We start from the raw sequence: 26825 nt of genomic DNA, 5'->3' as shown, positions 1-26825 counted from the left end.
AGGCCATCCTCCAAAAGTCTTTGCCTCACTGTGTGTGCAGATGCACTCATACCTGCCTGCTGCCATTCCTGAGCAAGCGCTGTACTGGTGGTGTCCCGATCCCGCAGCTGAATCAACTTTAGGAGATGGTCCTGACGCTTGCTGGGCTTTCTTGGGCACCCTGAAACCTTCACAACAATTGAACCTCTCTCCTTGAAATTCTTGATGATCCGATATATGGTTGATTTAGGTGCAATCTTACTGGCAGCAATATCCTTGCCTGTAAAGCCCATTTTGTACAAAGCAATGATGACGACACGTGTTTCCTTCCAGGTAACCATGGTTGACAGAGGAAGAACAATGATTCCAAGCACCACCCTCCTTTTGAAGCTTCCAGTCTGTTATTCGAACTCAATCAGCATAACAGAGTGATCTCCAGCCTTGTCAACACTCACACCTGTGTTAACGAGAGAATCACTGACATGATGTCAGCTGGTCCTTTTGTGGCAGGGCTGAAATGCAGTGGAAAAGTTTTGGGGGGATTTAGTTCATTTGCATGGCAAAGAGGGACTTTGCAAGTAATTGCAATTCATCTGATCACTCTTAATATTCTGGAGTATATGCAAATTGCCATCATACAAACTGAGGCAGCAGACTTTGTGAAAATTTAAAAAATCTCAAAACTTTTGGCCACGACTGTACATTGGTGCGAGACACTATTCAAGTGAGCAGATTATTTTAAACATATCACATTATAGCGTTTATTGTTTGCACACAATGTGTCAAATGTGGAGTTCATGCTGACCTTTTGGTCTGCCTCCTTAGAATGTACGGTTATACAGTAGTCACAGCTTTGTATGCTCCCCCTCAAGCCGATACCACAACGGCCCTCGAAGAACTTCACTGCACTTTATGCAAACTGGAAACCACATATCCTGAGGCCGCATTTACTGTAGCTGGGGATTTTAACAAAGCAAATTTGAGGAAAACTCTACTGAAGTTCTATAAACACATTGACTGTAGTACTCACGCTGCTAAAACACTCGACCTCTACTACACCAACATCCGAGATGCCAATGCCCTCCATCAAAAAGGAAGGAGAGGAAAAAAAGGAAGTACCCGTGCTGAGGACTATTCAAAGCTGGTCTGACCAATCGGAATCCATGCTTCAAGATTGTTTTGATCACGCGGACTAGGATATGTCTCTGAGAATAACATTGACAAATACACGGATAAGGTGACTGAGTTTATCCATGGCAAGGTGACAGGGAATATGGCAGAATATAAACAGTGTAGTTATTCCCTCCGTAAGGCAATCAGGCAATCAGACAAAACGTCAGTATTGAGACAAAGTGGAGTCGCAATTCAACGGCTCAGACACAAGACAATCATGGACTACAAAAGGAAAACCAGCCACACCGCGGACACAGACGTCTTGTATCCGGACAAGCTAAACATCTTCTTCGCCCACTTTGAGGATAACACAGTGCCACCAACGCAGCCTGCTACCAAAGACTGTGGGCTCTCCTTCTGACGTGAGTAAGACATTTAAGCGTGTCAACCCTCGCAAGGCTGCTGTCACAGACGGCATCCCTAACCGTGTCCTCAGAGTATGTGCAGAGTGTTTACGGACATATTCAATTTCTCCCTATCCCAATATGCTGTCCACACTTGCTTCAAGATGTCCACCATTGTTCCTGTACCCAAGAAATCAAAGGTAACTAAACTAAATGACTATCGCCCCGTAGCACTCACTTCTGTAATCATGAAGTGCTTTGAGAGGCTAGTTAAGGATCACATTACCTCTACCTTATTTATTTTACCAGGCAAGTCAGTTAATTAAGAACAAATTCTTATTTTCAATGACGTCCTTGGAACAGTGGGTTAACTGACCTGTTCAGAGGCAGAAGAACATTATCAGCTCGGGGATTTAATCTTGCAACCTTTTGGTTAGTAGCCCAATGCTCTAACCACTAGGCTACCTGCCGCCCCACCTTAACTGACACCCTAGACCCACTCCAATTTGCTTACCGCCCCAATAGATCAACAGACGATGCAATCGCCATAGCACTGCACACTGCCCTATCCCATCTGGACAAGAGGAATACCTATGTAAGAATGATGCTCATTGACTATAGCTCAGCCTTCAACACCATAGCACCCTCCAAGCTCATTATTAAGCTCAGGGCACTGGGTCTGAACACCGCCCTGTGTGACTGGGTCCTGGACTTCCTGACGGGCCGCCACCTGGTGTGGAAGGTAGGAAACAAAACCTCCACTTCGCTGATCCTCAACACAGGTGCCCCACAAAGGTGTGTGCTCAGCCCCCTCCTGTACAAAGGAGCTGATCATGGACTTCAGGAAACAGCAGAGGGAGCACGCTCCTATCCGCATCGACGGGACAGCAGTGGAGAAGGTGGAAAAGTTCAAGTTCCTCGGCGTACACGTCACTGACGATGTCGAAATGGTCCATCCACGCAGACAGTGTGGTGAAGAAGGCGCAGCAGCAACTCTTCAACCTCAGGAGGCTGAGGAAATTTGGCTTGGCACCTAAAACCCTCACAAACATTTACAGATGCACAATTGAAAGCATCCTTTTGGGCTTTATCACCGCCTGGTACGGAAACTGCACCGCCTGCAACTGCAAGGCTCTCCAGAGGGTTGTGCGGGCTGCCCAACTTATCACCGGGGGCAAACTACCTGTCCTCTAGGACACCTACAGCACCAAATGTCACAGGAAAGCCAAAAATATCATCAAGGATAACAACCACCTGAGCCACTGCCTGTTCTCTCCGCTATGAGGTCAGTACAGGTGCATCAAAACTGGGACCGAGAGACTAAGAAACAGCTTCAAGGCCATCAGACTGTTAAATAGCCAACACTACGCTGCTTCCTCCCGGTTACGTAACCCTGCACCTTAGAGGCTGCTGCCCCAAATACATAGACATGAAATCACTAGCCACTTTAACAATGTTTACATATTTTTGCTTTACTCATCTCATATGTATATACTGTATTCTATTCTACTGTAATAACATCTGTTGTGACAAACATGTGTATGTGACAAAACATTTGATTTGATTTAATTTGAACAACCAACTTGGCATAGCTTGAAGAATTTTCAAAAGAATAATGTGCAATTATTGTGCAATCCAGATGTGCAAAGCTCTTAGAGACTTATCCAGAAAGACTCAGAACTGTTGTCTCTGCCAAATGTGATTCTAACATGTATTAACTCAGGGATGTGAATTCTTATGTATATAAATTAGATATTTCTGTATTTCATTTTCAATAAATTTGCAAACATTCCCCCAAAAATGTTTTCACTTTGTCATTATGGGGTTTTGTGTGTAGATGGGTGAGAGAGAAAAATATCGTATTAGGACAAATTCTCTTATATGTATATTAAAGTAATCAAAAGTTTAGTATTTGGTCCCATATTCTTAGCATGCTATGATTACATCAAGCTTGTGCCTATTCAAAGCTGTTTGTTTTGGTTGTGTTTCCTATTAGTTTAGCCCAGTAGATATGAATGTTAAATAATGTGTTGTGTCATTTTGGAGTCACTTTTATTGTAAATAAGAATACAATATCTTTCTAAACACGTCTACATTAATGTGGATGTTACCAGGATTACGGAGAGTCCTGAATGAATCGTGAATAATGTGTCAGGATTTGGCCAGGGTTGTTCCGGGTTTTGGTCACTAGATGCCCCCATTGTGCTTTTTGACCTTATGTTTTTTCCCTTGATCCCCATTATTATTTGCACCTGTGCCTCGTTTTTCCCCTGATTGTATTTAAACCCTTTGTTTCCCTCAGTTCTGTGCTCTGTGTTTGTATGTTAGCACCCAGCCCTAGTGTTCTGTGTGCTCTTGTCGATTCCGGTGGACGCTCTTGTGGAATTCTGTTTTTTGTTTGTTTTTTGTTTATTTATTTTTGAGTATCTCTTGAGGCTTTTTTTTGTGCTATACCTACCACCTTTTGGATTTGCCATTTTGTATTGAAGGACTTCTCTTTTTTTTACTTTATTAAATACACCGTCTTAAGTACTGCTGTGTCTGCCTCATCTTCTGGGTTCTGCTGACTATTCGTGGCTCAGTTGGTTAAGTGACTGTTTCTCACTCCGGAGACCCAGGTTCATAACCGGGTCCTGACATAATGATGAGTCGCACAAATATCAAACCCCCAGGACACCATTACAATAGTGAATTTGTAACTTTCTCACTCATCATTATTCAAGATTCATTCAGAACAACCAAAAATGTGTGACAGTCCCAATACCTTTGGAGCTCACATTAAATAAATGTATGATAGCCCTGATACTCATCTTCTGTTTTACATTGTTTTGATGACTGACTGGAAGAACCCTTCAGTGGTATTAAGAAATCACAAATACCAACAGCTACATTAGACACGGATTGGGACAATCAGAGTGTATTACGCAAGTTTGCGTATCCCATTAAGTAAAACATTTTCAGAGGGGGCATCAATTAAAATCCAGAAGTATGATGCAAAATTAGATTTTAATGCCATCACTACAAACAAAGTCATAGAAAATAAAGGGAAACATAAATAATATAAAACCTTCAAATTATCATAAATACACACATACAAATGCATACTACATATCCTTCTAAGTCCTTGTAAGCTTTTGGTTTTATTAATTTATTGCCACTGCCCACGTTGTAACTGTTAAAGTGCTTCCTGACAGTACACTGTACTGCATGATTGTAGAGGGTTTACTAACGCGTTAGTTCTAGTAGCTATGTTGACAATGATGTAGGCTGTGTGTAGCGGTTAGCAGTCATGATATGAAGGTTTGGTTTTGGAAAGGGTTTTTAGCCTGGTCACAGACAGCTGATGTGTTGTGCACTGAAGTCCACAAGCGAAGGGAAAAGGTGAGAGGTGGAGAGAGCATAGATAGTTGCGAGAAGGAATTATATGTACACCGATCAAAATGATCAGGCTTTCTTTATATATGGCTGCTATGAAAGTGAACTGTTTGTGTGTAATCAGGGGTGTATTCATTCTGCTGATTCTATTGAAAAAAATTTCTTAAACGGAAGCAAATGGGATGAAAAGGGGATAAACATACCTGAATTTGTCCGATAGACACTAATTTGCAACTGTTGGACCAATGATTACACCCGACATAGGTCCGCTAGATGCAGGCAAGAGTGTGCAAGGCGGCAATGAATGTGTGGCAATTCTCTCAACCTATGCACCTAGGTTGTAAACTTTCCTTCATAGGCTAGGTTGTAGCAACCTCATGATGGGTATAGGTACAATTTCAGTATCATTTAGTAACCTAAACCTATCGATGTTACATTGAGCTGGGTGAATGGAATATGAATAACAGTCATTTGACCACAACTGATTCATGTATAGGCTACTTATAAAGACAGATAGCATAGTCCTCAGTCTTTTTCATAAGAACCTAAGTACAATAAACACATTGCACAGGCTGGTATTTAGCTAACTTATGTAGCAAGCATGTAGCAAGTGAAGCATGTGGCTTTGACTACACACTATAACAGGGGTGTTAAACTCATTCCATGGAGGAGGTAGAATCTGAAAGTTTTTGTTTAAGGCCTAGACAACCGGGTGAGGGGAGTTCTTTAACAATTAGTGACCATAATTCATCAATCAAGTACACCGGTGGAGCCAAAACCTGCAGAACCTTGGCCCTCTGTGGAATGAGTTTGACACATGTTGTCATTGGAGCTTGGTGTGCTGTCCTTCTGAGTTCTGGTGCAGAACAACACAGGGCAGTAGAGAGCCTTACTGCAGAAGTACAACCCCTGCACCCTCTCCAACAGGTTCTTCAGGAAGAGGTGGAAGTTAATCCTGAGGGCCGACGAGGAGAAGTAGAAGATGATGGGGTCCAGGCTGGCGTTGATGGTACTGGACAAGAGTGCGGCCATCCGCCAATTGGGACTTTCCCAGTTAACAAAGCCCACTAAGTGTGACAGGTTGTAGGGCGCGAAGCAGACAATGAACACCAGCAGGGTGGCCAGAGACAGACCGATGGCCCGCAGACGTTTCTTGGGGTTGATGCTGGGCAGCTGAGAGAGGATTCGGATGAAGTTGATGTAGCAGAAGCAGCAGATGAAGAAAGGTACACAGAATAGAACCAGGAAGAGCTCCAGGCGGACAGGTATCAGGACCCGCAGCTGCAACTGGGTGAAATTCGTGTAACACATGTTCCCTTCCTGGGTGGCATTGGAATCGACTAAATATTGAATGATGTAGACGATACTGACGTGCGCCATGGAGATCACCCAGAAGGCGACGCTAGCCACCGTGGTGTACAAAGACCGTCTTATGAGTTTGTACTTGATGGGAAAGGCCACCCCCAGGTAGCGTTCAACGCTGATGGCAGTCAGAAAGAAGGTGCTGTTGTAGATGGTGGCGTAGAAGACGAGGCTGGTCAATGGACACAGGACGACGGGCATGTTCCATACATTGTCGTCCGCCGCCTCTTTCATCTTGAAGGGCAGGATGAACAGAAAGAGGAGGTCCGAGACGGTCAGGTTGAGGAGCAGGATGTCGATGGGCATGGCTTTCTGCCTCACCTTCTTTCCAAAGGTGTAGAAGGCCACACCATTGGCAGGGAGGCCAATCAGGAAGGTGATGATGTAGACCGCCAGCACCAGGCTGCTGTGGCTGTGTCTATCCCCGGATTCATTCCCAGACAGCATTCTGCAAAAGAGGAAGGAAACAGACAATGAGGTGATGTTTGCGTTAGCTAATGCAGGTACTCAATTTGGGGTCAATTCAGGATATGCATAGTTAGTCAATAAGGGTGTGAAGCAATTCAAGAGAAACTGAGTCACTGTCACTAGTTTGTTAACAGAAATTCACAGGAAGGATGGATACAAGGGGTGTGATGCAATTGGTTAACAAAGCCATGTCATTCTGTGTAACAAGAGTTTCTTTGAGTCTGTTGTTGTCTTTGGCAAGTCAGCGGTCTAATGCACTGCATCTCAGTGCTTGAGGCATCACTACAGACACCCTGGTTCGAATCCAGGCTGTATCACAACCAGCCATGATTGGGAGTCCCATAGGGCAGCGCACAATTGGCCCAGCGTCGCCCCGGTTTGACCGGTGTAGGCCGTTATTGTAAATAATAATTTGTTGGCTGGCTTGCCTAGTAACTGGCCTTTAACTGGCTTGCCTAGTAAAATAAAGGTTAAATAAACAATAAATGGTTGGACTGTCTACAGAAGACAAATGGGGGTATACAGAGCAAACGTCAATGTCATTATGTTCCTCAAGCAGGTGACTTGTTAGCAAACTCTGCCCCCTTTCCAAACTAGCAAGACCTCGTCTCCGTAGGCACAGTGCATTGGAGTGAAGCCATTAATTGTGGCAAACGAGGTATCCATCACAACAATAAAGGGAGCGGTCTGTTTGTACTTCACAGCCTTGAGTATCCCAGATGCCTCTCGGCTAATCCCAGTGTTAATACCCAGCGCACGCATGAACCCCTAAGCTTCCTTCTATTCATGGTGGAGCAAACTAACAACATAATACTCCCATCATGACACAAGTGTTCAGTGGCTGGTAAGCCATGAGGATGGTAGAAGAAGAGTGACTTTAATTTCTACAGAGTAAGGGGTTATTTGGTTCCCAATGACACTTCCACAAAGTATCTGTTGAAATGATAGTCATATTTTGGGGCTAGCAGTGTTATCAAGGTTGACCTCTGCACTGACAATGTTAAAATTGTGAACAGAATATGAACTCAGAAGAAGCTAAATATGTTTTCTGCTGTTCCATACTTTCCTGCTCACTCCAGTTCAACAATTTGATGACAAGTGCATGTCAATTTGGTAATATTATGTCAATGTCGATTACATGGGGAAGAATGTAACCAAGGGAAACAAGGACTTGTGAGAACTGGCTCCTATTTGTCTAACCGACCTTGGGCAATACTGGTTAACAGACCATCAACACGGTCATCTACTTCTCATTATCTTTCCCAACACTGATTCAACACTTACTATTTTTGTAATCAATTTGTGCTAAAACGCACCCTTGGAGGAAAGGTTGTAGTTATTAAAAACTGGGTCATGTGAACTTCAATTGTTTATAGAAGCCCAAGTTCTCCAGAAGGGTATATGGTATCTAAATGACAATAAACGACAACATACACCTGGAAGGAAGAAGGTAGCCGGCTTTTCTTAGTTTATCTGGTGTTGCCCGGGAAGTTGTCCAGGTGTGACTGATAAAACTGCAGTCTAGCGGATGCGTTTTGGTCTGGGAGGTAGCTCGTTATGAGAAACCACCACGCACTGGACATGTGGCTGTACATGTAAATGTAAATGTTTGAGGTTCCACGAGGTTTGAGGTTTCTCGTTCATTTGACAGCTGATTTCTTTCATGAGATAGGATAAGAAATGTAACACGGCACGCGGTGTAGTGTACAGAGCGAGATTTGGTCGTGCAGTGGTCACCAACCCTGGTTTGGGGGAGAACTACTGTGTCCACAAGCTTTTCTCCTTATTTAACAAATCAGCTACTCATCAAGACCTTGATTAGTTGAATAAGGTGTGTTGCAGGGTTGGAACAGAGAGAGTTTCACCTGATCAGTGATGATAAACAATGCTCACCTTGACAGAACCCAACACTTTAAACACAGCCCATCATTACAGGGGTACTACTGTACAGCAATAGAGATGTTGCTCAAATGACAACATTTTACGGAGGGTGATTGGCCAGACAGAGACGCCCATTTGGATAGCAGCCATCAGACTGGAACATCACACACTCATTCCCAAAGGACAAAAAAAAACTCAGTAACCGTGCCAATTTAGACAGAGTGTAGTACAAACACGGAACATACCTATACCATCTCATTACTGAAATGTATTTATTTATATTCCAGTTACATGGTATTTCATATTTACCTTAGATCTAATACATTTAAAAAGGCTTGCAGGTATTTTGTTATATAAAAGCATTGTCTGTCTACTTTGCCAACATTTACATAAAAGCTCCTGATAATAGCACAAGAAGTGAGATATCAAAAGAGTTCCACTGTACATACCTCAGTCAGCAAACACACACAAACACACACAGGCACGTCTCCTGGTCAAATGGTCAAATGGTGAGTAAGCTTGGCTCCAAATAACCTGTGCTGTTAATGGTAAAGTCTCTATTTAACGTACTTGATGTCACATACCTCAGTTCGTGCTAAACAGGAAAGAAAATGGACATGTTCCTCTTTTTTTGGGGGGGGGGGGGGCGACTCTCCATAACAGATGATCTTTCTGTAAATGCTCAAACTTTCAAAAAAACTCAACTGCAACTCTGTTGATATGCAACAGCTTACTCAGATTACAGTTCGGGTTTATGTTTAGGGTTAGAGTTAAGATGTGAGGCCTGGCAGCTGAGGCTCGGGTTATGGATTATGTGTTAGGTGTGTAGTCTCAGTAAGGTTTTAAATTGGGTTTAGTATTAGCATTATGGATAAATAGCTGAATACCATCTATTGTTAAATACTTTAATAACCTAAAAAATACAATCCTCTCACCCAACCTTTTACATGGATCACTCAGCATGTGGAGAATGTTAATTACATTTGGGAAATATCAAACTCTCTGATTTACTGTCCCCTCAAGTTCATGTCAACATAGCCTATCTGATTGTTTTCACACAAGAACTCACACAAACCATGTGAAATCACAACTCATGCCATTGAGTTTATTACGCTGTCGTTTTTGCAAGGTTTTTACAGACTTTTTTGACTCTTCAGCATAAAAATTCAAACATGGCTAAAACGATGTGCTATTTGATTACGATGTTGAGTACAATGCCAACTGAACATGTGAGGTAGTTGAGTCTAATTTGGGGGAAATCCTGCTGTGTGGAATTAAATGACATTTCTGCTTGGTGCTCGAGCAAGGAGTTCATGTGTAGACTCAAACTGTATGATGAAATTAATGACTGAATAGTGAGTGGATACGGTCAATTACAATGCATCATCCCTAGTAACTAGACCATTACTATAAACCAAAAACAAACTGTTCATGAGAAACTTGAGTTGCGGTTACAACTGGCAAGACGTTAGTTCCCATTTATAGAGCAAAGCAACCACACAATTGTCTATACGTGCCTTGAATGGTTGTACTTGCATCAGATTTGAGGTACGATGGACAAGTGGGTCAAAATTCATTCAAAAGGAAACTGTTTCAACACTTAATTTCTTGGTACATCTACTGCAACATGCTTGGTCACCATTTTCCATGGAACCAAGACAACCATATCAACCAAAAAAAAATGATAAGGCCAATTAATTTCCTTGATGGCCCCCTTATTAGCCAAATAACGGCCCAAAACAACTAGAACAATTAGACGGGCCCGCTGGGCTAAAGATGGACGAGCCCATATGGCTTTTGCCAGAACAATATGGCCAAACCAGTCAATCTCTGCTATTGAGTATCACTAACTCTGTTGATCTGCTGCTTAGATTAACTTCATAAATAAATTCATAAATATTCAATTAATACATTTCCTTCTTAGTAAGGAACCTCTGGTTGATGAACATGTGCTGTGTGTCCGGTCTGTCTTTCACATACAACACACACATGCACACACGGGTACACACACACACAAGCACGTATTAAACAGACATATGCGCATACACATGTACATGGATTCACTCTCGTACACACGCACACACACACACAAACACACGAACAGGCACACGCATACACTTCTGTTGAAAAGCAAGTCTCGTATTACACAGATTAACATAGAGCCAAGATAAGAGGGATTCATAGTCCAGCGCCAGTGAGGAACTATTTGTTTACATCCAACTATACTAAGTAAGTCCCAAATAGCACCCTACTCCCTGCAGTACATACACAGTGCCGTGAAAAAGGCAAGTCCTCCAGGTCCCGAGGCAGCAAAGCATCCCCAAACCATCACACTACCACCGCCATGCTTGACTGTTGGTATGAGGGACCCATGTCATCCAAAAAAGCTTTTGACTCATCTGTCCATAGAACATTCTTCCAATAGTCTTGATGATCGCCCAGCTGCTTCCAGGTGCATCTTGGCAAACTTAAGTAAACCTTTTGGATGAGAAGGGTCCCATTATGTCTAGCAAAAAAACACTGCATTCCACAGTATGAACCTCATACCAACGGTCAAGCATTGTTGTGGTAGTGTGATGGTTTGGGGATGTTTTGCTGCCTCAGGACCTGGACGACTTGCCTTCATATATAGAAGGAGCCCTTTATCTAACATTAGGTTTTGGTTGAAGATCTAATAACGTTCAGTATCAAAATATGTGAAAATTGAGAAAATCAAGATACTTTTTCACAGCTCTGTAGTTAGTGCACTACTTTTGACAAGCGGGTTATGGTCCCTGGTTAAAAAGTAGTGCACTACATAGGGAAAATGGTGCCATTTGGAATACAGCCTATGTTTATGTGTGTGCCACCGATCGAGGCTCCAATCTAACACTAATTGTATAGATTGTATAGTGAAAAGCCAGGTTTAATACATGTGTCATACTTTTGACATAATGACACAGCATTTCACAGCAGTGACAGAGGTCCTCTATCTAGCAGGGCATTTAGAGCACCCTGGTGGTACTGATAAAGGTAAGATTGGGGGGGTTGGGGTATCGGGGGAACGCTGGGCCCCCATGGTAATGATGGGTGTCAGATGAAAAGCTGCCATCTCGGAAGGTGTTTAATCAGGGACTGTCATGACGAGCGCCTCTCTGACATTTGTGCTTACAGTGTGTGTGTGTGTGTGTGTGTGTGTGTGTGTGTGTGTGTGTGTGTGTGTGTGTGTCGGGCGAGCTGATAGATGAAGCCATTTGATAATTAGAATGGTTTGTTCTTAGTCTCTCCCCATAATTACCCGGAAACCTCAGCGTGGTTCGTGTGCGGCGCGAGCAAGTCAAGAGCTGTTTATCAAAACGGTACGGTCTGACTGGCTGACGTCTCATGCTCGGCACTGCACCGCGGTCAACTGTCGACAGCGGCTGATTCACGCATCGAATGCCACGCGGTGTTCTCTCGCCAGACCTGGGTATACAATGTGACTCTTGGGTCTGTCTCTGTGACCCTCCTGCGATATGAAAAGATTGCAGTTGTGATGACTCTGTCGCCCTCAAGAGACCTCAGGTTAATGTGTTATCCTCAGCAGCAACAATTCTAAGATATATTCTAAGATATTTAAGTATGAGTCTGAATATATGTTATGTCTCAATTCTTGACATTGTCATTTTCACAATTGTCATTCTGCTGTTTCGAGGCCCTTGACAAATGAAGGCGCATTTACCGTCAACTCTAAGACAAGATGGTTGAACAATGGTTGAATTCCTTTTCATGCCTCTCAAGGACTTACTGTGGAAGAGCCATAGAAACACATGTTTTATTTATACGGGTAAAGCACTTCTGAGCCAACAGGATGTTACAGTAGCAGGACAATGGATGGGGGAGATCACACATTAGCTCAGCTGCTTATCGTTTAAGATGTGTTTGTTCTTATGGCCTCATAACAGCTGATAGGCCTCTGCCCAACCTCTCCCTGGTAATAAATAAATGCACAATGGTAATACATAAATAGAACACATATAAATCTATTTCCTTTAAAGGGGCAATCTGCAGTTGCTTCATACATTTTTGGATGTATAAGTTAATGATACTGTAAGTACCCATTGATGGTTGAAGAATATAAATACCTTGTGAGTTTAGTTCAACTCTCGTACCATCAGAGCCAACAAATATAAGTTTGTTTTACTCCAATGTTTGCAAACAAAGTAAATGTAAACAAAACTATATAGCATCAAAAACATGGTTATAACTATCATTTTACGTCGGCAGGGTAGCTTAGTGGTTAGAGCGTTGGGCTAGTAACCGGAAGGTTGCAAGTTCAAACCCCCGAGCTGACAAGGTACAAATCTGACATTCTGCCCCTGAACAGGCAGTTAACCCACTGTTCCTTGGCCGTCATTGAAAATAAGAATTTGTTCTTAACTGACTTGCCTGGTAAAATAAAATTAAAATTAAAAAAACGTTGGGGATGATCAGTCTTGCATCCATTGCTCTGTCTCTGAACATGAGAGTGGTTACATTTCTCCAGCCCTGTCCTGCAGCTTTTTGCCAGAACAGGTGGGGAGAACGCTTTATTATTGTTTCGGTTGCTGATGGCCACTTTAAGATAAGACCTGATGACCAGAACAACAAAAAAACTCAACCAGAACTCTATTTCTATGCTGGTGGTACAGTATGGTCACAAATGGTTCGCAATTTTTTTTTTTATATATAAATAAATTGTTTTTACAAATAAACGAAAATCCAGCAGGAAAGCAACGATTGAAAACACAAGCCTATTTTGTGTTTGTTGACCTGATTTATATTTGATTTGTTGACCACTCATGTTCGTATTTCAGTGGATGCTCTTCTGCTACAGTATGTCTGGCCTTATAAAAATAACCCTCTGTGCATCAACGCAAGAACAAGTGGCAGTTGTAGGATGTTGACGTTTTCTGTAGCGAGCAAATAGGCCTTGCATGCATTCTCTAGGGTTTCTGTTTTCTCTGTTGTGGTTTAAATCAATAACTGACTGTGATCATTTTTAGACGAGCTAAACATGACTGTGGGTTTCCTTGTTGCTATTCACCACAGTTTTATCTGTGTTCAGTATATTTATTGAATTGCAGCCAGTTTTCCTTGCCTATGGCTCAAGTCTATTGTTTTAATTTTGTGGTATTGAACAAGCAGTGTTGTAAAATCCTATCTAATGGAAAAGACCTTAGAGGCAAAGGAAATGGTTCTAATCGATGAGGCCCCTGAAGTCTCTCTTGCACGTTTGGCTCCCCCTAGTGGAGTCACAATACATAAAAACTCCTGTCTGATTTTGCTGCTCAAAATGTTTATTGCAGACAGACTGATGTGATACTCAACTCCAGACATTGTTGAAATTAGGGTTGTGTTCCAAATGGCACCCTATTCCCTTTATAGTACACTCATTTTGACCAGGACCCATAGGGCTCTGGTCAAATTTCTCTCACAAAATAGGGAATATGATACCATTTGGAATACAACCTACGTTACTACTAGGCTTCAGCCAATACATTTGCATGCAGATGCACATCTTGTGCAGACAAACACGTCGATGTTCCAGCCAGTCCCTGCAAAGAGAGACATGCGTTAAAAATTGAATTGAAATAGAAGGATTTAAGTCTTACTTCGGGATTCATCCTCATGGAGCATTGGACTAGTAAGTTGGTTGCAAGTTCAAATCCCCGAGCTGACAAGGTACAAATCCGTCATTCTGCCCCTGAACAGGGAGTTAACCCACTGTTCCTAGGCCATCATTGAAAATAAGAATTTGTTCTTAACTGACTTGCCTAGTTAAATAAAGGTTAAAAACATTTTTTTTTTAAATGTACCCATTTCTTCTGGTGGTGTCAGTGGTGTTTTTCTGAGCACTGATGGAAACAAAGAGGAGACTTACAACCATGTAGGTTATATCTGTGCAGTGAGTGAATACCTCTAAAATGGATGCTTTCTTTCCTCCCTTCACTGTGGTAATCACTGATCAGTACAAGAGTGGATACGTGAAAACATGCGTTCCCCATTGCTTCAATCAATGTGTCAGATCAGTGATTTCCTCTTGGAAAGAAGTACGAATACATTTGAAGGGTATTTGAATAGGTCCATTGACTGTCCTGTGTGTGAGACACCCTCTAGGGTTGATACTACCTGTGGCGTTGGAAGCCATAGTAGATCCCCAGAAAAACCACCACCAAAACCACAGCAAGGGTTACACACACGATGAGCAGCACTGGCACGTCTGGGTCAGGAAGGCTGGGTGGAGCCACTGTGTGATAAAGACGAGACACACACACACACAGTAAGTAATTCAATCACAACAAAAATGCTGATTTTACACATCCATTCCTGTTGCCTTGTTTCGTACACTAATTTATTGCCCTAATGTGAAGCATAAACAATTACAATTTGCTGCAGCAAAAACAGTAAATCATGGAAGGAGAGGAAAACAACCACGTTCAATGTACATGCAAATTGCATCCTGGAAAGGAGCAGTATCAGCATGTACAGTCTGTAATGGAGTCTTCCTACGTGACATATTCCTATCATTTTGGAATAACAGACAGTCATTTAGCTTCGGAGGATAACTATAATATGATTTCTACCATTCCTCAACAGTACAAAGTCCTTCTACCTTAGCAGTTGTGGATCAGGGCTGTATTTGATGTACTCACAAGTGGGAGCTGTGCTGAGGGACTGATCGAGCAGCAAGCCAGGAACTCCTAATTCCTCCATAACAAGCTGAGGAAACAGACATACATTTCACTAATGTGGAAAATCAACAACTCCCTAAGGTAGTCTGCATACTCGGCAAAAGAATAACAGTATTTTATTAAATTCAACGTGTCTTACTCACCGAGTGTCAGCACATACAAAACAGGGTTCAAAAGGTCAACTCGTTTCTCTAAAGGACTTTCTCCTGTTCTTAGTCCCGAATGCAGAGATCAACAGAGATCTTCCTCATTGTTATTGCTCTAAGATACGGCTTGAGATTCAGTAGGCTTATTCCCTCTATCAACCATGACTCATCCAATAGATTCTGCCGTGGAATCATGTGCCCAAATTTACAGCAGGAATACAGTAATAGGTTTCACAGTAAGGAAAATCTCTGCTGTGGAGCAAAATTACAGTATTAGCCTGGCAACTCTGGTGCTGGTAATTTTACAGCGCAGATTCTTCAATTTAAAAACTGTTTAGTAAATACAATATTCTGGGAATATTTGGAATACAGCTGAAGATGATCAGAATGCCTGGAGGCCAAGATGATCTCAAAATCAATTAAGATTATACCAGTAGGCAGTTAAGATTATACCAGTAGGCAGTTAAGATTATACCAGTAGGCAGTTAAGATTATACCAGTAGGCAGTTAAGATTATACCAGTAGGCAGTTAAGATTATACCAGTAGGTAACATTATATCAAAATGAATGTCATATAATACACTGACATACAGTATTTTCCTGTAAATGAACTCCTCCCAATGATCGACATTGACAAGACACCACGTGGGGCAATCAAAACTATTTATTATCATCAATAAAACATACTGGTCATGAAAAGCATGTTCAATGGAGACCCCTAATCTTTAAAAACCTCAAGTCAAGTAAAGGAACTGGATGGGGAAGAGAGTGGGCTTCCAATCTAGAAACAACCCCTAGCCCAGGGTTCCCCAACTGGTGGCCCCTCTATTCTGTATTCTCATGGAACATGTATTTTAATATAAAACAGCCTCCCTGAGTCACAAAGACACATATCGCAATGGCAGTGCCAACATATTCACCACGTAACAGAAAACCAAAAACATGAAATGCACATTTTGTTCTAAAGAAAACTAAGATTCCTTCCAAAAGAGATCACTTGTAATGTGCCAATCCCCCACACAAAAGTACATTGTAGTCCCAGAGCAAATTGTTTTGCTTTGCTGAGTCGGGGAAAATGTTGCAGCTCAGCAGCTTCTTTGTGCTGACCTCCTCCACGCATGGCCGCTATTATTTTCCGAGTCATTTAAGCCGCATAAAAGCGCTTAATTAATAAGCGGCCCATCCATTTGTGGGGTCTCCTTCATAGTTAGTTGCGCATTGCTTCCGAAGCCCAGGCGCCGAAGCGAATCCCCTTAATTGAGTGGTGTCAAGAGAAGCATCTGTAAACAGAAAGTCACCACATAAATACATCCATGGAAATATTAAATAAAGCAAGTCGCAGAGGGGTTTTTATTTCCTTCAGAATTTCCACACAGTAGTTCCCAGGGGCCAAGTCCATTCAATCAATTGGAATCCGTCCAGCAAGGGGTCTCTTTTCCTGTCTTTGTTACTGTTTATTCTAGTCACAAGGAGCAACACACACACAGACACGAATGGAAACAAGTCCTCGTTGTTGTGGCAGTGCCTCATTCTCTCTCTGAACACGCTGAATGGGAGAGGCCACGTACACACGACCTGGAGATTCTCGCCATCAATAAGGCCTTTTTCTCATTCCTACTATTTGGTTGTATGGTGCTTCAGAAAGGACACATCAGGGTGTGTTTTCCAGTGACTCATTGTCGGTACTGTTGAAAATCAACAGATAACATACACTTGACAGGCAGGAGGAGTCGTCTGCGGGAAGTGTGTGTGATGTGAGTGTGTGTGTGTGTGTGTGTGTGTGTGTGTGTGTGTGTGTGTGTGTGTGTGTGTGTGTGTGTGTGTGTGTGCACGTGTGTTTTTGCTTGGTCTCCATTGCTTTAAGTAGGGCTCCCATAGTCATCCATGCTTGTGTTTCTCCTCTTGTCAGTTGCTGGTGTGTGTGTGTGTGTCCGTTGGCATCACTCAGTGTCTCGGCCTCCCTTGGTGGGTCTGCTGTCGGAGAGAAAGAACAAGACCTTAATTATATACAAGTCGTGTTCAACATAGCCACTGACACACTGGTACGTTAGAGACAGACAAACACCCAGCTAAACTACCCTGGCTGTATCCCTGCCAAATACTCTTGTCATTACTCCAGCAGAAAGATACCAGTCGCTCAACAGAAAGTGCAGGCCCCGCTATAAAAGCTGCTTGGTATGCTTCCCTGTGACTCGGGTTTCAAAGGGAGGGTATATAGCTGGAAGCTTTTGAAGTTTCAACGATGTTATGTAATTTATCACAAGACATCTAGAGGCTCTTTTGGGTACTTCACATTTTCACAGGTGTCTAATTTTCTCTGGCCCTCTGCGTGGCCTCATCACGTGTCAAATATTTCAAATAATCCAATAAGATTAATAAATAAATTACAAAGCTGTAAAACGTTATCCTAAATATAAACCATCAACTTATTGACTTAGTGAATACCACTGTTATGAAATATCCTTTATATATTTATTTGACCGTGTCAATTCTTTCTTGTTGTTAATGTGTTGGCGCCAAACTGGTGAAAAAAAGTCAATAGTTGGAAGAGTTGCAGAGTTAATTTTAAATAATGCCATAGTTGATTAGGTGCTTTTCTCATGAATTAGGCCATTTTCTCTTGTACCATGTGGTCTATTCACTAGAAACTCATGGGCAAAAATAAATACTATATATGAATACATCTTTTTAAAGTTATTCATGTATAAATAACCAAAGTTACCACAGATTTGAGTAAACTTGAGTAAATTACCGGTAGTTTTGCAACTCTACCCGTGACACCCATATTCTAGACATATTATAGGGGCGGCAGGTAGCCTAGTAGTTAGAGCGTTGGGCCAGTAACCGTAAAGGTTGCTGGATCGAATCCCCGAGCTGACACAGTCAAAATGTGTCATTCTGACCCTGAACTAAACTGCCACTGTTCCCCGGTAGGCCGTCACTGTAGATAACAAGTTGATCTTAACTGACTTACATAGTTAAATAAATAGTTAATAGGGTTCTATTTGGGATGCGGACTAACTGAGAATGAGAGGTGGGGAAACCTAAGAAACTAAGTACACAGAGAATGACATAATGAGACAGAGAGCCGTGTGGCGATTAATGAAACATGAAATGGCTAATCAACATATATCAAACATATGGGAACGGTTGGCTCTGATATCAAACACTACTTTGGTGCTTACTTACCTGGCGTGGGTGGGCAGTGTTCCTGTGGGCATGTTGAGTACCTTGGCCGTGCCTGTGTGTGTTTTCAGCGTGCACGTGGTGGCCATTTCCTGAGTGCAGGTTAGCCAGCGTGGTAGCGTCGGGATGTCTGTGGGGCGGGTGAGCGTTGGGGTGTCTCTGTGTGGTGTGTATGTTGACTGGGGGCCTGAGAGGGCCATCGGGGCCCCGGTTTGGAGACTGGTGCTGGGTGCGTTCTCTGGGAATAGTCTGAAACTGAGCCAGAGGGATCACGGGAGGGGGCGTGGGGGGCCGCTTGCGCCCAGGGTTAGGGCCTCGAGCTTGGGTGTTGAGCAGGGCGGCCTGTGTCTGGTGGTTACGGTTGTGAAAAGGGTTAGGGGTCGTCAGTGTGTGCATCTCCAGGGCCGTCTGAGTGAGGCTACTGGGGTTCTGTGTAACAGGCTGTGATATTGCACCCCAACCTTGTGTTGCTGTCTGTCTCTGGTCTTGTGTGGGCTGCGGTATCACATGTGTGTTTCCCCTACCATACTGAATCCCGATTTGTGTCTGTGGGATGTGATTTGGATTTGTTAGAGCTTGAGTGTTGAGTGTGGTGCCTCGGGGCATGTTGGTTATTAGTCCCTGTTGTTGCGGCTGGGGGTTGTGGTGGCTATGTGAGGCATTTTGTTGCCTGGGGCCAGTCTGGCTTTGAGAAGCGGTCTGAGCTGTGATCTGGGACTGAGCTCTGACATCCTGCCGGGCTCTCTGCCTTGGTGTATCGCGTACATGGGAACTGATATGCGACTGTGTGTGGCTTGGAGCCCCAGGCTGATTGTTCGTCCCATGAGTGTGGGGGAGGTTCTGGGCCTGTCTGTCCGCCGTCGGTGCAGCCTTCCTGGGTGTAGATCGGCTCTGTGGGGGGCTCTGGGTCTGTGCTCCTGGCCCACTCCTTCGGGTGTGTGGTTGAAATCGTCTAGCCTGGGACGGCGACTCTGTGCTATCGGAGGTGCTGCTGTCGGGGGAAGCCTGTACCCTTCTGGGGGAGTTGTTGGGGTACGCCGGGGTGCCCCTCAGACGGTCCCAAGGCATTTGTTGGTGGTGTGAGCTGGCACTTGGTATGGCATGACTGGCATCCCGTGGCACAGAACTGGCCGCTGCTGGGTCGGAGTGTCTAGGCTGGGTATCAGTAGCCTGGTCCCTCTGGCAGGCCTGTGTGTTGGCGTTTCGCCGGAGAGTGTGACTTCGACCACCGTGTGTGTAACCAGTAGGAACAGGACCAGTAGAGACTTGAGGACCAGTGTCTAAGTTACTGTGGTCAACCTGTGAAGGACCACCAGGATATGACAAGCCAAGTTGCATCCTGGGATTGGAGTATGACTGTCCAGTCTGTGTGACCGTTTGTGGGTTGTTATTTTGAACTTGAGGAGCTCTAGCACTGTTGGCTACATTGATGGCACTCCACTGCATTGTACTGTCCTGTGGGCTTGTAAATTGTTGCTGTGACTGTTGGTTGGGATGTTGACCATTAGTTGGATAGGAATTGAGACTGACGTGAACCGTGGGTAGCTGTGCGTTGCTATTTTGCTGGTTGTGTGGCAGTGTGTTAAGGTTAACACCGACCTGAGTAGAACCCGCTTGTATGAGAATGTTTGGATTGTTCGGGTGGTTTTGAGTCATCTGTGGGAGGGTGTCGAGTGTGTTGGCATTCTGAGGTGCAGCAGTGCGTGTGAAAGTGTTGTGGTCCTGCGTGGTGGCATTTCGTGGAAATGAATTGGCATTCTGATGTTGGGCATTGTGTGGGAACCCATTGCTGTTGGCAGGGCCATTGTGTTGAAGTGTGTTAGTGTCGCGTGGCGGTGTGTGTGTGTTTTCGTGGCCATCGGGTGGGACAGAGTGCTGGCCACCTAAAGTCCGGGTACCAGGTGAAGGGGGCTCTGGAGGCTGAAAAGGAGAAAGAGAAGAGCAAGAAAGAAATGGGTTAACTGATTAAATAAAGTGCTTTCAGAATGATAATATTTTGGGGAAAAGATGAGTGTCTTACTGTAAGCATGAGGTCTGGGTGTCCCTTTTGTCCTGTGGCCTCCGGTCTTCGGTCAACTGCGATAAGCAACATTGTCACATACAGTATTCAAACATAGAAACATATGTTTACATGAGCATCGTATACACAGGTCAACGTGAATGTTTAGACAGACAGACAGACAGACAGACAGACAGACAGACAGACAGACAGACAGACAGACAGACAGACTCTCACTCACCTCTCCTCCAGCGCACCAGGAGTACGATGGCCATGATGATTAAGATCAGAGCGACCACACAGCCAATCACTATGCCAGCCACTGCCCCTGCACTGAGGCATGTGCCTGAGACAGAGGGAAACAGGGAAGCAAGGTGGGTGGGTGGGGGGAACAGAAAGAGTGGGAGGGAGGTGGAGACAGAAATTAATAATGATAATGTGTCACGGACACGGAGCCCAGACAGACAAATAGACGAGGTTTCAGAAAGAGAATGATGAAGTGATGGCAGGGGAAGAGAGGTGAGAGAGAACGAGTGGTGGAAATAAAGGGAAGATCAGTGAAGACAGCTGAAAGTCATAGAAAAAGAGTTTGATTCCCATTGCGAGAGCATTTGGATGAATCAATCTTTCGCTGATGAGCTAGGCTGTGCCAAAATGTTCCCCTCTCTTCACTCAAAGATGGATGCCGCTGCGCCGTCCAAATCGAAACAGTCACCAGAATGAGTCACGGCAGTGGTCAAGGCCAGTGTTCGTCCCGCATAACTCACCCACGATAGCCAGGCCCGTCGCCTGCTCCGACGTGATGCCCGTGATGGCGTTGCTAGCCACGCACTTGTATTGACCGCTCTGGTTGGTGGAGAAGGTCTGGAGGCTGAACACGCCACTGTCTGGTTGTCCAGACGCCACGGGTTCATTGTTGTATTGCCAGGAGAATGTGGCAGGGGGCAGGGAGTCGGACACGCAGGTGAGACGGATCGTCTGGCCTAGTACTGCATCCGCTCCTCCCACACAGTCTACCGGAGAATCATTGCTCAGCACGGGGGTGTCGGGACCATCTGGAGGTGGAGGGGAGGAGGGGGGAGGAGGAACATCAACAGACAGACTCAAAGACAAAGCATGTGGCTCACAGACTATCACAGTAAAGTTTCACCTCAAAATGAATGGGGACAATATTACGGGGGTTGGGTATGACTAGTAGATTCGTGAGTTGCATGATACCGGAAGCTCATGCGGGATCAGGCGGCTCGCGAGGCTTTATGACTAGTGCTATTATTGCTAATGACAATTAGCCCTGTAGCCTATTTAGTAATGCACTTATGTGGCTAAATGGTGATGACATTACTTGGTGTAATGTAGTTGAACAACTAGCTCATATTATTAGCATGTTTTGACTGCTGGGTCATGAACATTAGGCACCAAACAGAAGAAAACAGACTAAAACAAGGAAAGACTACTCTGACTTCTCAAAAGTGCCCTAATTAACAGAACCCTGGACACTAGATAGTTACTCACAGTCAGAGACGGACCACTGCATCTGGGGCCACAGTTTTCCCTGCGATTCTACACTTTTTGCCATGGGGCAGAGACAAAATTGTGCAGTCTTATAGCTAATCTCATGCTACTCTGTGACCACAGAGAGTCAGGACACCCGTTTAACGTCCCATCCAAAAGACGGCACGCTACACAGGGCAATGTCCCCAATCACTACCCCGGGGCATTGAGCTATTATTATACTGAACAAAAATGTAAACGCAACATGTAAAATGTTGGTCCCGTGTTTCATTTAGCTGAAATAAAAGTACATTTCCCATTTGCACAAAAAAAACATATTTCTCTAAAATGTTGAGCACAAATTGGTTACATCCCTGTTTGTGAACACGTCTCCTTTGCCAAAATAATCCATTCACCCAACAGGTGTGGAATATCAAGAAGCTGATCGTTACACAGGTACACTTTCTGCTGGAGACAATAAAAGGCCACTGTAAAATATGCAGTTTTGTCACACAACACAATTCCATAGATGTCTCAAGTTTTGAGGGAGCATGCGATTGGCATGCAGACTGCAGGAATGTCCACCAGAGCTGTTGCCAGAGAATTTGAGGTTCATTTCTCTACCATAAGCCGCTTCCAACGTCATTTTAGGGAATTTGGCAGTACGTTCAACTGGCCACACAACCGCAGACCACGTGTAACCACGGCAGCCCAGGACCTCCACATCCGGCTACTTCACCTGTGGGATGGTCTGACACCAGCCACCCAGACAGCTGATGAAACTGAGAATGTCTGTCTGTAATAATGACCTTTTGTGGGGAAAAATGAATTCTGATTGGCTGGGCCTGACTCTCCAGTGGGTAGGCCTATGCCCTCTCAGGCCCACACATGGCTGCACCCGTGCCCAGTCATGTGAAAACCATAGATTAGGGCCTAATGAATTAATATCAATTGACTGATTTCCTTATATGAACTGTTAATCAGTAAAACTGTTGAAATTGTTGCAGGTTGCTTTTAAATTTTTGTTCGGTATATTTATTTTTACCAGAGGAAAGAGTGCCTCCTACTGGCACTCCAACACCACTTCCAGCCACATCTGATCTCCAATCCAGGGACTGACCAGGACCGACCCTTCTTAGCTTCAGAGGCAATCCAGCAGTGGGATGAGGTTTAGAGAAAATTGTGCAGTTATATAGCTAATCTCATGCTATTCTACACTTTGCCATTATGAGGCTGAGAGAAAATGTTGCAGTTTTAAAGCTAATTTACGCTTAATTACAATCCTACACATTTTGCCATGACTTATCAAGTGTTCATATGCCATCTAATCACCCCTGGATTACCCTTGCATGCCAAGTCTGGAATCTGACCCTGTTCGCTGGCCCTGCTCACTGTGTGGCTTATGTTATTAGCATTAGCAGCTGGGCCTGCAATGACTCACAGTAAACTGTGAGGGTCTTTGAGGCGGTCTGAGCGCTGACAAGGTTAGCGACGGTGCAGGAGTAGACCCCGGCATCTTCCCTCCTGGCTGGGTTGATCACCAGGTCGCCCCCTTTGATAGTGACCCTGGAGTTCGAGGTGAGAACAGAGCCCCCTTTACCCCACATCACACTGGTCTCTGTCCCCTTGGTCCAGGTACAGCGCACAGACACATTGCCCCCCTCCAGAGCCACTGATGGCACAAACATAGTCACGCCATCCACTGCATCTAGGGTGGGGAGAGAAGATAAGCAAGGGAGATTATAGACTGGTCCCAAATCGGTTCGTGTTGTCTTGATAACTCTGGTCATTGACTACTCTTATGGTCATGCCAACTCCTATGGTAATTGTTACCTCCTATAGTCATTATCATGCCACAAACTATTCTTGGACCAGGCTAGTGAATACTGGAGTAGTAGACTGATTGGGAGATACACACAGGGAGAGCTTTTGAATGAGCCATTATTGGGCTTTCACAGTGTGACCACAGACAGAGGGGGATTCAATTCAAGCTTCAAAATATGCTGAAAAATAGAGGGACACTTAGTGTTTTCTGCCTAAACTAATTTTGTTTAATGAAAATAATGGAGGGCTGGGAGAAGAAGCAACATCCAGACATGGGAGCAGATGGTAAATAGAGGGGCAGATGGCAAAAGTGGCTTTCAAGATGCCAATAAGCGCTCGGCCTGGACTGAGAATATAAAGATAGAAGTGCTATCTGTGGCTAAAAATAACAGTAATAACAAACACTAACAGGTCTGGGCAAACAAGTGGCTATAATCACATTACACTTCATGCTCGATTTTCCACCACTGCTATTCACTTCTGTAATTCTCCTTCCCATCCTCCTCCTTTCTCTCCCCCACTACATCCCTCCTTCCTTTCCTCCCTCCTTCCCATCCTCCTCCTTTCTCTCCCCCACTACATACCTCCTTCCTTTCCTCCCTCCCTCATTTCCTCCCTCCTTACCGAATACCCTGAGCTGTATGGACCTTGAGTTTTGGGCCAGGCCCGTGGTGGGCGAGGGGTCCACCTGCACTGTGTAGTTCCCCGCGTCTCCCAGCTGGGCACTGCTGATACGGAGCTGGGTGGCTGTGATGGTGACCCTGCCCTGGTACTGGGTCACAGTGTTGAGCACCGCACTGCCCCCCACCCACAGCCCCAGGGGGGTCACCCCACCTGGGTACCCCCATGTGATGGAAAACACCTGGGACGCTATGACCACCGTGAAGACCGCATCGGTGCCAGTCTGTACCAGGACTGGATCTGACTTAAACTGGATTGAGACCAGGTCCTGGGAGAGAGTGACAGATATGATGACTGGAATGTAGGAAAGGGGGGAGAAGAAAGGAATACAATGACTATCACTTATTTACCTGCTTAATTTCTTACAGTGATTATAACAAGTTATAACACTAGTATGAGAGTGTTTGAGGGGTATAGTTGGGGGAATTATCAAAACACTTTGTAAGCATATAAAAGGCCCCAAAAGTCTTCAGCAGATGAATTATACTAAATCAAATCAATATGCTCAGTCATGGTGGATTGACTTTACAAGGTGTGCATGAGAAGGACAACAATTGTGATGAATTGCACCGAGGTTCCCTCATTGATCATTTGCAGTAAAACAACAGCAGACTTTTAAAGTAGAGGTGGATACTGGATAGAGAAAGTATGACTCAGAGGCTGTGTCCCAAATGGCACCCTGTTCCCTTTATAGTGCCCTACATAGGGTTCCGATCAAGGCCCACAGGGCTCTGGTCAAAAGTAGTGCACTGTGTGGTGGAATAGGGAGCCATTTGGGAAACCGTCATGGAAGAGCTGATAAGCCTTTGGACATTGTTTGGTAAAATATCACACACCCTGATAAAGGTTGTTAAGCCAAAACTTTGGCTGAATAAATTCACAAGGAGAGATGAGTGTGTGACTTTATTTTTCATTTATGCGATAGAACACACAGAACTAAGAATGCAGCCGAGCTGGGGAGGAGTCATTGTTTCTGTCACCTTGGAATTTCCCAAAAATGTAGAGCTACTACTCCAACCTCTCCCACATTTTTAAAAACACACACATCAGCATTCTTTCCACAGGCACACCCTTTAGGTCAGCTTTAGGTTAGAGTACTCAATTAGGTCAACAATGAAGCCCCTGTCAGAAAATTGAGGGAGGAGAGATGCCTTACCTGCCAAAGACAGAACTACAGGAAGCAGGTGTAAGTTCATCACATAGTCAGGAAAGCCTGTGGAGGATTTTTGACTCAGACTCAAATCACAACTAAATTGAAGCGAATGAAATGTGTCTGTTTAAGACTAATTAAAATGCAGAAAGAAAGAAACCCAGGCTGTGTTCTTCTGAAAACACAAATAGGACATGCTAGTAGCTTAGCGTGCTAGCATTCTAAACCTGACAGAGTACATAAGGTTGTGAATAAACTCACTTTCACTTAATTCAAAACATGTCTTGAAAGATTTTCAATGTCAATACTTACGACAGACTTTTCTCTCTTCTCTCATGTTTCATTTGTAAAAGCCATAAGCAGACTTTTGGCAAAAACCAGTTTGTTTAAGCGTGAAAGGTTTCACTTACGGTTTTCTCCACGCTCACCTGTCTCCGCAGGTGTATTCATTAGGCCACACCTTAGTAAAACCTCTTGCAATGGAAAATGTTGCGCAATAAAAACAAGAGTTTCTTATGGGACGAATTCAGATAGGTCCATCTCTGTTTCACCCCTTTTCTTCTGTTTGGTTCCTAGTGAATACACCCTTGTCTTGCAGACACACCTGTCCTCTTAAAGGGATCGTTCACCTCAATTACTTGAAAGCAGCATTGTGAGCCTATGGGCCAAGAGAGCACGCAATCCATACTGGGTTTGTTTATTAAGGCACACCAGCTACAAACATTAGTAGCTGATGACAATTGAAGTGAACCAACACCAGTTAGTTTCCATTCAAAATCACAACCATATCCTGCTGTCTTTTCTCAGTTAACACTTGTGGGAATAGTTGTGGCAAAACCTAAAAAAAAAAGTATAATTCAAGAGCAAGTTTTACCTGTGTTGAATACTTAACACATGCTCCACTTATAAATGTGGGGAGCTGAATTTCTTTTGAGGTGATTTGATTGTGAAAATACAAATGTGCAAGTGCTGCCCTATAGCAGAGACAGGGAATGATCAAACTCGCAAACGCATATTGTAGCCTTGTAATGTAGGCCGTGTGGAAAATGTATTTCACTATTAAAGCTCAAAACT

General features: G+C 44.0%; 2 protein-coding genes and 1 long non-coding RNA gene across 6 annotated transcripts; all 3 read right to left on the bottom strand.

Moving 5' to 3' along the window:
* Window positions 1-4483: 4483 nt before the first annotated feature.
* On the bottom strand, window positions 4484-9190 carry LOC135521237 (free fatty acid receptor 2-like). The gene is made up of 2 exons (XM_064947159.1): window positions 9032-9190; window positions 4484-6681 (listed from the first exon to the last, which is right to left on the bottom strand). Exon 2 carries the CDS (start codon window positions 6678-6680, stop codon window positions 5622-5624), a length of 1059 nt encoding a protein of 352 aa, XP_064803231.1. The 5' UTR covers window position 6681; window positions 9032-9190; the 3' UTR covers window positions 4484-5621.
* Window positions 9191-13763: 4573 nt separating this feature from the next.
* On the bottom strand, window positions 13764-15515 carry LOC135521236 (uncharacterized). 2 transcript variants are annotated; one of them, XR_010452515.1, is made up of 4 exons: window positions 15418-15515; window positions 15236-15302; window positions 14399-14829; window positions 13764-14137 (listed from the first exon to the last, which is right to left on the bottom strand). It is a non-coding gene; the product is annotated as an uncharacterized LOC135521236 (long non-coding RNA). The 2 variants fall into 2 exon arrangements; XR_010452514.1 differs by having other exon boundaries at window positions 13764-14829.
* A 551-nt stretch (window positions 15516-16066) lies between these two features.
* Window positions 16067-26255, bottom strand: si:dkeyp-97a10.3 (mucin-5AC). 3 transcript variants are annotated; one of them, XM_064945473.1, is made up of 9 exons: window positions 26162-26255; window positions 25758-25814; window positions 24545-24895; window positions 23538-23804; window positions 21373-21660; window positions 20847-20951; window positions 20627-20682; window positions 18610-20526; window positions 16067-17391 (listed from the first exon to the last, which is right to left on the bottom strand). In XM_064945473.1, exons 1-9 carry the CDS (start codon window positions 26199-26201, stop codon window positions 17365-17367), a joined length of 3108 nt encoding a protein of 1035 aa, XP_064801545.1. In that variant the 5' UTR covers window positions 26202-26255; the 3' UTR covers window positions 16067-17364. The 3 variants fall into 3 exon arrangements, with proteins under 3 accessions (XP_064801545.1, XP_064801544.1, XP_064801546.1); XM_064945472.1 differs by having other exon boundaries at window positions 16067-17394; window positions 26162-26254; XM_064945474.1 differs by having other exon boundaries at window positions 16067-17394; window positions 26064-26197.
* Between the last annotated feature and the right edge of the window lie 570 nt (window positions 26256-26825).

The sequence above is a fragment of the Oncorhynchus masou genome, chromosome 29 (genome assembly GCF_036934945.1).
Source record: "Oncorhynchus masou masou isolate Uvic2021 chromosome 29, UVic_Omas_1.1, whole genome shotgun sequence".
Lineage (NCBI taxonomy): Eukaryota > Metazoa > Chordata > Actinopteri > Salmoniformes > Salmonidae > Oncorhynchus > Oncorhynchus masou.
Note: the sequence above shows the minus strand (reverse complement) of the source record. Positions and strands in the feature narration are given on the sequence as shown.